This window comes from Dendrobates tinctorius, unplaced genomic scaffold (genome assembly GCF_039654945.1).
Source record: "Dendrobates tinctorius isolate UK_male_01 unplaced genomic scaffold, ASM3965494v1 ptg000126l, whole genome shotgun sequence".
Lineage (NCBI taxonomy): Eukaryota > Metazoa > Chordata > Amphibia > Anura > Dendrobatidae > Dendrobates > Dendrobates tinctorius.
Window position 1 is genome coordinate 17,072,480 of NW_027361794.1, and position 14,347 is coordinate 17,086,826.

A 14,347-nucleotide genomic window follows, 5' to 3' on the forward strand; every position below is an offset into this window, starting at 1 on the left:
CAGACCAGGTATTTGAGGTCAGTGTCTTGTGTCTAGTAGAATGAGAGAAAAATGAGAGTAAATTGACAGAATAAGAGAAAGTAATAAAGAAATGTGTTACAGAGAATTGCACTTTGAAAGTAAGAATTACACTTAGAATTAAGAAATAATAGCACTGCTTAACTTAGAATTTTACATAGGATTGTTGGTAACGTTCAAGAAGAGTACCTCCTATATTAGGAAGTTTAGAATAAGAGAAGTTTATTATGCATTATAAAATTTTTGTATGTTTCTTTGCTGTATGCTTTGTTTCCCTTGCAGCCTGCGGACGTGCTGTGTTTAACGGGGGGGTATGTGGTGCCCCTGAGGCTCAGTCGCCACAGAGGTACTGCACCTTCTCCTAAGGTGTAGTGCCCCACCATCCAGGTAAGGTGGGAACTCCTTGCCACACTCCAACACCTGCATCCCACACACAGGATAGTTCAGCAGGGCCACAGTGCAGCTTTAGGCTCGGGGTGTAGCAGAGCACCTTTCGTGGAACCCTGCTTCATAACACGAGATGTGCTGGGAGGTGGGTGGAGTTAGTATAAAAAGAAGGGGAAGATAGATTTACAGGTCAGTCCCTTAGGGGTGAGTCTGACAGAAGGTCAGTCTGGGGCGAGTCCCAGAGGTCCCTGGAAGAAGGGATGGAGGAAGGAGTGCTGCAGCTGCCTCAGTGACCTGAGCCAGCTGGCACGGGAAAGGAAGGAGAAGGAAGGACGTAGAACTGTAACCTGCATTTCCATAAGAGAGAGAAAGACAAGTACGGCACGAAGAGGAGAGAGAACAGAGAGGAGGAGTGGGTTGGATAGGAACCCTGCCTATAGGTTCTCAGCGCAAGGCCGGGGCCCGGTCACCGAGGTTGTATGGACACTTATGGTTCTGCAGCAGACACCGGTGGAGTAGTTGGCTGTAAATGCACTACTCCCAACCAAGACTTGGGACACAACAGCAAACTGATAGAGAGCCGGGATTCAGGAGAAAGAAGTCCCCGAAGCAGGCTACAGCTGTCTGTCACACAAGTGGAGTTGTTAGGAACATCTGACAGGAGGAACTTCAGAGAACCACGGTACTGGAGCTCTTCACGTTAAAAGGCGCAATAGAGGAGTCGTTCAGGAAGGCACATGTTGGCGGGGTGCTGGCAGGGAGAGTCCTATCTTGCCTGGAGGTTGGCTGGGCCTCTGCCCCAGAGGACATGATACGGAAGCAGGCACCTGTGTGCACTACGAACTGTGAGTAAAGCTTTGAAACTGCAAGCTCTGGTGTCCTCCATTCATTCCTGCATCAGCACCGCTACATTTGGGTATCAACATCTACACCATTCGGTGCCCCTACTCATCCATCGCACAAACACTGCCCAGGCACTACAGCTCTACCTGTGGGGAGCTATACCATCTTTGCTGCATCACGCCATTAGTCCCAGTGGATCTGCAAGCAGCGTTGGCTTACCATCTTACTTGCCAAACACCACGGGTGGCGTCACGAACTTTCCATATAAACTATATTACAAACATCTCAGCCATTGACATTGGGCGCCCAGGGCCACGGACCGGGTCGCCGCTGCTGTGACGCATCTTCCCCCTGACACCGGCCCGGTACCTAGTACCCCACAGTCCTAGGTGAAGCGAGGGCGACCCATAAGCACTAGAGAGGAGACGTTCAGAACAGGCACACGAAAGGGAGAGCTGGAAAGGTTAATTCCATCTGCCTTGGAGTTGGCTGAGCCCCTGATCTGGAGGCCGCGGCATTGAAGCGGGCATCGGTTTGTGCTGAGAACATGAGTAAAAGAACTGGAACTGCACCTAGCTGTCTCATTGCCTTCTTCTTGCGCCAACCCACTCAGCACTGCTACATCTCTGTGCCTCACACTGCACCCTCTTCATCAACACTCTACTGCCCTGGGACTACAGATCTACCTGTGGGGAGCTATTACATCTTGCTGCCTCATAACATCTATCGCAGAGAAGCAGCCCGGCAGCGCTGGTCAAACTGACCAGGAACCACAGGTGGCGTCACGAATCATCTCAATAACTTTATCCCCATCACTCTACCCCTTTTACATTGACTGCCTGAGGCCACGGACCGGGTCACTGCCACTGTGACATCTCCCATTGAAATCAACGGGCCTGGCTCCGAGTACCCCACGGCCTCTGGGGGTGAGTCAATTTTGGCATCACGAACAGGATGACGAGGCCCGGTGCCACCGGGTTCTGTGTGCCAAAGATTTATTGGACTTAAAATTGCTGAAAATGTGCAAAAGAATGAAAATGATAGACTGTAAAATAGACTCTCAAAATGGCCACCAGCACGGTGAAGATGGGCGTTACAACATGGGTGGCCCTAAGAAAAGAGCACAAATTGTCCTGGGCCACCCCTGCCTGAACTTCTATGCAACAGCAACATGGCCCACCCCCAGAGGGGTTTGTATACTGGCTTGGTATGGAGGAAGAGGAAGGAGGCGCCGCCCCAGGAAGGAGGAGCAAAGCTGTGAGGCGCGAAGAACTCGGAAGAAGGCTGAAGGAGAAGCTAGAACGCCAGGACCCCATGATGGAAGGAGGATGGAGGCCAGGAGAGCCCGGTGGAGAAAAGCAACTCTTCCCTGGCGCAATAGTCACCGTCTCTGGCCCGCTGGAAGACATGGACCTGGAACAGCTGGAGGAAGAAATTGCCCAGCTGGACACCAGTCTACAGCTGCGGCAGGCCCTGCTGGAGCAGCGGAGACAGCACGCCCAGGAGGGGTCTGCTTGCGAATTACCCATACTACCGGTACCTGCCGCTACTGCCCTGGTACCCCCACCACTGGTACCTGATGTTGTCACTTAATGGCGGCTTCCAGCGGCGCGGTCTATCAGCAGGGAGTCGTTGCCATCAGCTCCTGCTACTGACATCACTGCAGAGGCCGTGTCATCATCATCTGCTGCCGCCGCTGCGGTGCCGGCTTTCTCACGGACACCAGCTGATGCCATCACTGCACAGGCCTCACCGGTGTCTGCTGCTACTGCCGACCTGACCTCCCAGACACCAGAGGATGCTCCACCCGACCTGCTACCGACGCCTGCGGAGGACCTGAGCGGCCATGAGGAAAAAGGTACTGCCGTCACCCCTAAGTCCTGGGAAGCCTTTCCGGTCCCATCGGGTCCCAGCCTGTCCCAATAGACACCGCAGTGGCTTCAATAACAGCAGCAGCATCTCTAGTAGCTATCACCGCAGCATCCATGTCCATTGCAGCAGTGACACTCGCTGCATCCTGCCAACAAGCTGCAGAAGTACCACTGCAGGCAGCAATCAGCAAAGCCCAACAGGAAGATTATGGACCAAATGTGATGCCACCAGGTAGCGGACATCCTGGAAGTGTTTCCTGGAAACAGAAGAAATCTGCTTCCACCACCCCAGGAGGGGACCACCACTAAGAACATGCTCACAAATAACTGAACTGTTACCCAGGAGGGTATGGGCACCGTTGTGCCCTCATTTTCTGTGTTTCCCCAGTTCGCCCAGTTGGCACCAATTTTATTGAACTAAGAGATCATGAACTTGGAGTGATCCAAAAACTTTTACTGTAAATAGTTGCACCTTAGGAGGGCAACCCACTCAGCACTGCTACATCTCTGTGCCTCACACTGCACCGTCTTCATCAACACTCTACTGCCCTGGGACTACAGCTCTACCTGTGGGGAGCTATTACATCTTGCTCCCTCATAACATCTGTCCCAGAGAAGCAGCCCGGCAGCTCTGGTCAAACTGACCAGGAACCATAGGTGGCATCACAAATCATCTCAATAACTTTATCCCCATCACCCTGCCCCTTTTACAATGACCGCCTGAGGCCACGGACCGGGTCACTGCCACTGTGACATCTCCCATTGAAATCAACGGGCCCGGCTCTGAGTACCCCACGGCCTCTGGGGGCGAGTCACATGCATACCAGGATTGGGGATGAGGGGACCATACATCCTAAGATAGGGATGAGGGGGGACCTTGCATACCATGATTGGGGGGTGAGGTGACCATACATACCAGGATTGGGGGGGTGAGAGGACCATGCATACCATGATTTGGGGGGTGAGGGGACCATGCATACCAGGATTGGGGCGAGGGCAAGGGGGCCATGCATACCAGGATTGGGAGGTGAGGGGACCACGCATACCAGGATTGGGGATGAGGGGACCATGCATACCAGAATTGGTAGGTAAGGGGTGCCATGTATGGTGCAGATATCAGTTAGGCCGGGGTCACACTAACCAATGCAAAATACGGTCAGTATTTTACATGCGTAATACGGATGAATGGCCCCTAAACAGTGCTCCGTATGTCATCCGTAATCAAGGTGTGGTCGCGTATTTTGCGCATGTAAGCATCCGTATGTAATCCGTATGGCATCCGTATGGCGAGATTTTCTCGCAGGCTTGCAAAATGGACATATAATGGACTCCTATGACAGGGTTTCTAACAGAAACCAAAGAATAGATATAGACACATAGAATGCATATATATATTCATATATACATATATATGTATTCTATGTGTCTATATCTATTATTTCTTTCTTTATTAAACCTGTCAGTGTGAGTTTACTGTATAGCGCACTGAATTGCCGGCTTTTCTAAAAGACACCGGGTGCGTATATCTTGCAAGTCACATGTGTGGTCCGTGTGTAATCCGTATTTTTTGCGCACCCATAGACTTACATTGGCGTACTACGGGCGTAGTACGCTGACAATCGCAGCATGCTGCGAGTGTCACGGAGCGTAGGATACGCCCGAGAAATATACGGCTGGTGCGAGTGACCCCATAGAGAATCATTGGTCCGTGTGTAATGCGTGCTTTTAGCGCCTCTCACTCGGCCGTATTCCTCGCCAGTGTGACCCCGGCCTTACTCTGTAAGAACCTGGAACATGTCTCCAAGGATTTACTTATAAGGGTATGTGCACATGTTGCGGATTGCTGTGTGGAATTTTCTGTGTGGAATCTGCATCTCTTGGCAGAATCCGCAGGTCTAAATCCGTGAGGTTTTTATGCGGATTTATTGTGGATTTCACCTGCGTTTTTACAACTGCGGATTCCTATAATGGAATGGGTGTAGAAACGCTGCGGAATCCACACAAAGAATTGACATGCTGCGGAAAATAAACTGCTGCGTTTCCGCTTGGACTTTTCCGCTGCATGTGCACAGCGGTTTTTTCCCCATAGAATAACATTGTACTGTTAATCACTTGTGGATCCGCAGCAAATCCGCAACGTGTGCACATAGCCTGAGAATAATCAGTGCCGGCAGATGTCACCACACTGACTAATGTAGAACACATGGACAAATCTCAGGTATTAGAGGAGAACACAAATCAGCAATATGGACAGGAGGGAGGGCCTGATCCCAGGAGCTACAGTCTGAGGAAAGGGCTAAAAGCCTTCACTAGACCCCTGTACAGCTGTATAATGAGGCCCAGGCTTTATAGTGAAGGGACTGGAGGGAGAAAAGAGGGGAAAGGAGCAAGAAGAGCCAGACTGCCCATCACTAGACCCCTGTACAGCTGTATAATGAGGCCCAGGCTTTATAGTGAAGGGACTGGAGGGAGAAAAGAGGGGAAAGGAGAAAGAAGAGCCGGACTGCCCATCACTAGACCCCTGTACAGCTGTATAATGAGGCCCAGGCTTTATAGTGAAGGGACTGGAGGGAGTAAAGAGGGGTAAGGAGCAAGAAGAGCCGGACTGCCCATCACTAGACCCCTGTACAGCTGTATAATGAGGCCCAGGCTTTATAGTGAAGAGGCTGGAGGAAGTAAAGAGGGGTAAGGAGCAAGAAGAGCCGGACTGCCCATCACTAGACCCCTGTACAGCTGTATAATGAGGACCAGGCTTTATAGTGAAGGGACTGGAAGGAGTAAAGAGGGGCAAGGAGCAAGAAGAGCCGGACTGCCCATCACTAGACCTCTGTACAGCTGTATAATGAGGCCCAGGCTTTATAGTGAAGAGACTGGAGGGAGAAAAGAGGGGAAAGGAGCAAGAAGAGCCGGACTGCCCATCACTAGACCTCTGTACAGCTGTATAATGAGGCCCAGGCTTTATAGTGAAGGTACTGGAGGTAGAAAAGAGGGGAAAGGAGCAAGAAGAGCCAGACTGCCCATCACTAGACCCCTGTACAGCTGTATAATGAGGCCCAGGCTTTACAGTGAAGGGACTGGAGGGAGAAATGTGGGGAAAGGAGCAAGAGCCGGACTGCCCATCACTAAATATCACTGACTGAGGAGAAGTCTCCATGTAGTGTCTGCATTCCGGATATCATGTGACCCCTGACTCCTCCTCTTCTGTGACCTCATCACAGGTCCTGTGCGCACAGAGCAGCCATATATATGGGGTGCGGCTCTGCAGGTTAGTGATGGGCAGTCCGGCTCTTCTTGCTCCTTTCCCCTCTTTTCTCCCTCCAGTCTCTTCACTATAAAGCCAGGGCCTCATTATACAGCTGTACAGGGGTCTAGTGATGGGCAGTCCGGCTCTTCTTGCTCCTTTCCCCTCTTTTCTCCCTCCAGTCTCTTCACTATAAAGCCTGGGCCTCATTATACAGCTGTACAGGGGTCTAGTGATGGGCAGTCCGGCTCTTCTTGCTCCTTTTCCCCCTTTTCTCCCTCCAGTCCCTTCACTATAAAGCCTGGGCCTCATTATACAGCTGTACAGGGGTCTAGTGATGGGCAGTCCGGCTCTTCTTGCTCCTTTCCCCCCTTTTCTCCCTCCAGTCTCTTCACTATAAAGCCTGGGCCTCATTATACAGCTGTACAGGGGTCTAGTGATGGGCAGTCCGGCTCTTCTTGCTCCTTTCCCCCCTTTTCTCCCTCCAGTCCCTTCACTATAAAACCTGTGCCTCATTATACAGCTGCACAGGGGTCTAGTGATGCGCAGTCCAGCTCTTCTTGCTGCTTTTCCCTCTTTTCTCCCTCCAGTCTCTTCACTATAAAGCCTGGGCCTCATTATACAGCTGTACAGGGGTCTAGTGATGGGCAGTCCGGCTCTTCTTGCTCCTTTCCCCTCTTTTCTCCCTCCAGTCCCTTCACTATAAAGCCTGGGCCTCATTATACAGCTGTACAGGGGTCTAGTGATGGGCAGTCTGGCTCTTCTTGCTCCTTTCCCCTCTTTTCTCCCTCCAGTCCCTTCACTATAAAGCCTGGGCCTCATTATACAGCTGTACAGGGGTCTAGTGATGGGCAGTCCGACTCTTCTTGCTCCTTTCCCCTCTTTTCTCACTCCAGTCCCTTCACTATAAAGCCTGGGCCTCATTATACAGCTGTACAGGGGTCTAGTGATGCGCAGTCCAGCTCTTCTTGCTCCTTTCCCCTCTTTTCTCCCTCCAGTCCCTTCACTCTAAAGCCTGGGCCTCATTATACAGCTGTACAGGGGTCTAGTGATGGGCAGTCCGGCTCCTCTTGCTCCTTTCCCCTCTTTTCTCCCTCCAGTCTCTTCACTATAAAGCCTGGGCCTCATTATACAGCTGTACAGGGGTCTAGTGATGGGCAGTCCGGCTCTTCTTGCTCCTTTCCCCTCTTATCTCCCTCCAGTCCCTTCACTATAAAGCCTGGGCCTCATTATACAGCTGTACAGGGGTCTAGTGATGGGCAGTCCGGCTCTTCTTGCTCCTTTCCCCTCTTTTCATCCTCCAGTCTCTTCACTATAAAGCCTGGGCCTCATTATACAGCTGTACAGGGGTCTAGTGATGGGCAGTCCGGCTCTTCTTGCTCCTTTCCCCTCTTTTCATCCTCCAGTCTCTTCACTATAAAGCCTGGGCCTCATTATACAGCTGTACAGGGGTCTAGTGATGGGCAGTCCAGCTCTTCTTGCTCCTTTCCCTCTTTTCTCTCTCCAGTCCCTTCACTATAAAGCCTGGGCCTCATTATACAGCTGTACAGGGCTCTAGTGATGGGCAGTCCGGCTCTTCTTGCTACTTTCCTCCCTTCTCTCCCTCCAGTCCCTTCACTATAAAGCCTGGGCCTCATTATACAGATGTACAGGGCTCTAGTGATGGGCAGTCCGGCTCTTCTTGCTCCTTTCCCCTCTTTTCTCCCTCCAGTCCCTTCATTATAAAGCCTGGGCCTCATTAAACAGCTGTACAGGGCTCTAGTGATGGGCAGTCCGGCTCTTCTTGCTCCTTTCCCTCTTTTCTCCCTCCAGTCCCTTCACTATAAAGCCTGGGCCTCATTATACAGCTGTACAGGGGTCTAGTGATGGGCAGTCCGGCTCTTCTTGCTCCTTTCCCTCTTTTCTCCCTCCAGTCCCTTCATTATAAAGCCTGGGCCTCATTATACAGCTGTACAGGGCTCTAGTGATGGGCAGTCCGGCTCTTCTTGCTCCTTTCCCCTCTTTTCTCCCTCCAGTCCCTTCACTATAAAGCCTGGGCCTCATTATACAGCTGTACAGGGGTCTAGTGATGGGCAGTCCGGCTCTTCTTGCTCTTTCCCCTCTTTTCTCCCTCCTGTCCCTTCACTATAAAGCCTGGGCCTCATTATACAGCTGTACAGGGGTCTAGTGATGGGCAGTCTGGCTCTTCTTGCTCCTTTCCCTCTTTTCTCCCTCCAGTCCCTTCACTATAAAGCCTGGGCCTCATTATACAGCTGTACAGGGGTCTAGTGATGGGCAGTCCGGCTCTTCTTGCTCCTTTCCCCTCTTTTCTCCCTCCAGTCCCTTCACTATAAAGCCTGGGCCTCATTATACAGCTGTACAGGGGTCTAGTGATGGGCAGTCCAGCTCTTCTTGCTCCTTTCCCCTCTTTTCTCCCTCCAGTCCCTTCACTATAAAGCCTGGGCCTCATTATACAGCTGTACAGGGGTCTAGTGATGGGCAGTCTGGCTCTTCTTGCTCCTTTACCCTCTTTTCTCCTTCCAGTCCCTTCACAATAAAGCCTGGGCCTCATTATACAGCTGTACAGGGGTCTAGTGATGGGCAGTCTGGCTCTTCTTGCTCCTTTACCCTCTTTTCTCCTTCCAGTCCCTTCACAATAAAGCCTGGGCCTCATTATACAGCTGTACAGGGGTCTAGTGATGGGCAGTCCGGCTCTTCTTGCTCCTTTCCTCTCTTTTCTCCCTCCAGTCCCTTCACTATAAAGCCTGGGCCTCATTATACAGCTGTACAGAGGTCTAGTGATGGGCAGTCCCGCTCTTCTTGCTCCTTTCCCCTCTTTTCTCCCTCCAGTCTCTTCACTATAAAGCCTGGGCCTCATTATACAGCTGTACAGGGGTCTAGTGATGGGCAGTCCCGCTCTTCTTGCTCCTTTCCCCTCTTTTCTCCCTCCAGTCTCTTCACTATAAAGCCTGGGCCTCATTATACAGCTGTACAGGGGTCTAGTGATGGGCAGTCCGGCTCGTCTTGCTTCTTTCCCCTCTTTTCTCCCTCCAGTCCCTTCACTATAAAGCCTGGGTCTCATTATACAGCTGTACAGGGGTCTAGTGATGGGCAGTCCGTCTCTTCTTGCTACTTTTCCCTCTTTTCTCCCTCCTGTCCCTTCACTATAAAGCCTGGGCCTCATTATACAGCTGTACAGGGGTTTAGTGATGGGCAGTCCGGCTCTTCTTGCTCCTTTCCCCTCTTTTCTCCCTCCAGTCTCTTCACTATAAAGCCTGGGCCTCATTATACAGCTGTACAGGGGTCTAGTGATGGGCAGTCCGGCTCTTCTTGCTCTTTCCCTCTTTTCTCCCTCCAGTACCTTCATTATAAAGCCTGGGCCTCATTATACAGCTGTACAGGGCTCTAGTGATGGGCAGTCCGGCTCTTCTTGCTCCTTTCCCCTCTTTTCTCCCTCCAGTCCCTTCATTATAAAGCCTGGGCCTCATTATACAGCCGCTGCCGGCTTTGAGCTAAGAACCGTGCGCAGCTGGCGTGTGTGATGTGCCTAGTGCCGACCTCACTTCCGATCCGACCTGAACCCCTTAGACTTTTATCTTTGGGGTCATCTGAAGGCAACTGTCTATGCTGTGAAGGTACGAGATGTGCAGCATCTGAAACAACGGATACTGGAAGCCCGTGCTAGCGTTTCTTCTGTGGTGTTGCTATCAGTGTGTGCTAATATACAGTATATATATAGAGAGAGACTGTGTATGTATATATATAATGTTTTCATGAATATTTGAGGCTATATTTGATGGTGTGGACGCTATACTATATACACAGGCACGTCTCTACACTATATAATATACGCACCGCTCCATACCAGGCTTATTACCACAGTATATAGTGTGGAGCTCTGTATATGATGTGGACTCCCCACTACAAATTATATACCCAGGCGCAGCGCCCACTAGATAACTATATCACAGCTCCACAGGACGCACCACAACATAGTCCACGTATTGGTACCGTACACACATGTAGTAAATAGTGTGGAGCCACCACACACACCCTGCACAGCACCACTTCTCCTGTCCTGTATACTGGGTGTGATTCTCAGTATTACGGCCACATTCACACATTCAGTATTTGGTGAGTTTTTTACCTCAGTATTTGTAGCCAAAACCAGGAGAGGAACAATCAGAGGAAACGTCTGATAGAAACCCGTCACCACTCCTGGCTGGGGCTTACAAATACTGAGGTAAAATACTGATCGTGTGACCAGGGCCTTATTCTGTATATATACACTTCTCCTGTCTTGTTGAGTTACCCCAAATAATCCCCTCTCCTCGGGATATGGGATAACTTTCCAATTGCTGGAACCCCCATAATCCTGAGAACCGGAGCTCTGAAAAGCATCATGTAAATAGATCTGTGGTCAATCCTGCGCACTGCGGCGCCATTCACATGTGGCTCCTTTAAAGAACCACTCCACCATTGTTTTTATTGCCCGGCTGGAGTGGTGCTTTAAATGTAAGTTCGCTGCCCCCTGTCGCATCCTCACCTTCCGCTGTCTTCATTGGTCTCCAGCATTGCTCCGCTTCATCTCCGGTGAATAGTGACCTACTCACAGCACTAGTGTTCATGGAGCGGAGATCACCTTTCAGTACATGTCTAGGAGAACCTTGTCCTGGCTCCAATAACCTTGTACTGAGAGCTTGTGATGTAACTCCTGACCTCCAGCTGTCAGAAGCTGTGCTTACAAAATGGCACCGTGGGACCGGAGCGGTGCTGGAAAGACGCTGCAGGGTGAGAATATCACTGGGGTTAGGGGGTTTACACTTGGAGCGCCACTGCAGCGCTGAAAAAAAAACCAAATCGCTAGAGTAAGTGAATAAAAACCCACTGATCGGGGGTAGGACGTGTTATACTATGTGGGCTGGTGGAATTAGTGTGGCAGGGCTGCTTTTTTTGTCCCAGTCGGGCCCTGCTCATCAGACACTGTATATAGTGCTCATCAGTCACTGTATATAGTGCTCATCAGTCACTGTATATAGTGCTCATCAGACACTGTATATAGTGCTCATCAGTCACAGTATATAGTGCTCATCAGTCACTGTATATAGTGCTCATCAGTCACTGTATATAGTGCTCATCAGTCACTGTATATAGTGCTCATCAGTCACTGTATATAGCGCTCATCAGTCACTGTATATAGCGCTCATCAGTCACTGTATATAGTGCTCATCAGTCACAGTATATAGTGCTCATCAGTCACTGTATATAGTGCTCATCAGTCACTGTATATAGTGCTCATCAGTCACTGTATATAGTGCTCATCAGTCACTGTATATAGTGCTCATCAGTCACTGTATATAGTGCTCATCAGTCACAGTATATAGCGCTCATCAGTCACTGTATATAGTGCTCATCAGTCACTGTATATAGTGCTCATCAGTCACAGTATATAGTGCTCATCAGTCACAGTATATAGTGCTCATCAGTCACTGTATATAGTGCTCATCAGTCACTGTATATAGCGCTCATCAGTCACTGTATATAGCGCTCATCAGTCACTGTATATAGCGCTCATCAGTCACTGTATATAGTGCTCATCAGTCACAGTATATAGTGCTCATCAGTCACTGTATATAGTGCTCATCAGTCACTGTATATAGTGCTCATCAGTCACTGTATATAGTGCTCAACAGTCACTGTATATAGTGCTCATCAGTCACAGTATATAGTGCTCATCAGTCACTGTATATAGTGCTCATCAGTCACTGTATATAGTGCTCATCAGTCACAGTATATAGTGCTCATCAGTCACTGTATATAGTGCTCATCAGTCACAGTATATAGTGCTCATCAGTCACTGTATATAGTGCTCATCAGTCACTGTATATAGTGCTCATCAGTCACTGTATATAGTGCTCATCAGTCACAGTATATAGTGCTCATCAGTCACTGTATATAGTGCTCATCAGTCACTGTATATAGCGCTCATCAGTCACTGTATATAGCGCTCATCAGTCACTGTATATAGCGCTCATCAGTCACTGTATATAGCGCTCATCAGTCACTGTATATAGCGCTCATCAGTCACTGTATATAGTGCTCATCAGTCACTGTATATAGTGCTCATCAGTCACTGTATATAGCGCTCATCAGTCACTGTATATAGTGCTCAACAGTCACTGTATATAGTGCTCATCAGTCACAGTATATAGTGCTCATCAGTCACTGTATATAGTGCTCATCAGTCACAGTATATAGTGCTCATCAGTCACTGTATATAGTGCTCATCAGTCACAGTATATAGTGCTCATCAGTCACTGTATATAGTGCTCATCAGTCACTGTATATAGTGCTCATCAGTCACAGTATATAGTGCTCATCAGTCACTGTATATAGTGCTCATCAGTCACAGTATATAGTGCTCATCAGTCACTGTATATAGTGCTCATCAGTCACTGTATATAGTGCTCATCGGTCACTGTATATAGAGCTCATCGGTCACTGTATATAGCGCTCATCGGTCCCTGTATATAGTGCTCATCGGTCCCTGTATATAGTGCTCATCGGTCACTGTATATAGTGCTCATCAGTCACTGTATATAGTGCCCATCAGTCACTGTATATAGTGCTCATCAGTCACTGTATATAGAGCACATCAGTCACTATATATAGTGCTCATCAGTCACTGTATATAGTGTTCATCAGTCACTGTATATAGTGCCCATCAGTCCCTGTATATAGTGCTCATCAGTCACAGTATATAGTGCTCATCAGTCACTGTATATAGTGCTCATCAGTCACAGTATATAGTGCTCATCAGTCACTGTATATAGTGCTCATAAGTCACTGTATATAGTGCTCATCAGTCCCTGTATATAGTGCTCATCAGACACTGTACTGCACATAGAGCTCATAAGTCACTGTATATAGTGCTCATCAGTCACAGTATATAGAGCCCATCAGTCACTGTATATAGAGCTCATCACTCACTGTATATAGTGCTCATCAGTCACTGTATATAGTGTTCATCAGTCACTGTATATAGTGCCCATCAGTCCCTGTATATAGTGCTCATCAGTCACAGTATATAGTGCTCATCAGTCACTGTATATAGTGCTCATCAGTCACAGTATATAGTGCTCATCAGTCACTGTATATAGTGCTCATAAGTCACTGTATATAGTGCTCATCAGTCCCTGTATATAGTGCTCATCAGACACTGTACTGCACATAGAGCTCATAAGTCACTGTATATAGTGCTCATCAGTCACAGTATATAGAGCCCATCAGTCACTGTATATAGAGCTCATCACTCACTGTATATAGTGCTCATCAGTCACTATATATAGCGCTCATCAGTCACTGTATATAGTTCTCATCAGTCACTGTATATAGTGCTCATCAGTCACTGTATATAGTGCTCATCAGACACTGTATATAGCGCTAATCAGTCACTGTATATAGCACTCATCACTCACAGTATATAGTGCTCATCACTCACTGTATATAGTGCTCATCATTCACTGTATATAGTGCTCATCAGTCACTGTATATAGTGCTCATCAGTCACTGTATATAGTGCTCATCAGTCACTGTATATAGCGCTCATCAGTCACTGTATATAGCGCTCATCAGTCACTGTATATAGTGCCCATCCCTCACTGTATATAGTGCTCATCACTCACTGTATATAGAGCTCATCACTCACTGTATATAGTGCTCATCAGTCACTGTATATAGTGCTCATCAATCACTGTATTTAGTGCTCATCAGTCACTGTATATAGTGCTCATCAGTCACTGTATATAGAGCTCATCACTCACTGTATATAGTACTCATCAGTCACAGTATATAGTGCTCCTCAGTCACTGTATATAGTGCTCATCAGTCACAGTATATAGAGCCCATCAGTCACTGTATATAGCGCTCATCAGTCACTGTATATAGAGCTCATCAGTCATTGTATATAGTGCTCTTCAGTCACAGTATATAGCGCTCATCAGTCACT

The 14,347-nt window shown here is 48.7% G+C and overlaps 1 protein-coding gene across 1 annotated transcript in view; it reads left to right on the forward strand.

The window, feature by feature from the left end:
* The first annotated feature begins 2,565 nt into the window (after positions 1-2,565).
* LOC141047166 (uncharacterized) overlaps positions 2,566-14,347 on the forward strand; it is a 73,823-nt gene continuing 62,041 nt past the window's right edge. Inside the window, exons 1-3 of the mRNA XM_073542122.1 lie at positions 2,566-2,784; positions 2,995-3,106; positions 6,338-6,384. Coding sequence (XP_073398223.1) covers positions 2,566-2,784; positions 2,995-3,106; positions 6,338-6,384 — 378 coding nt within the window. The remainder of the gene's footprint in view (positions 2,785-2,994; positions 3,107-6,337; positions 6,385-14,347) is intronic.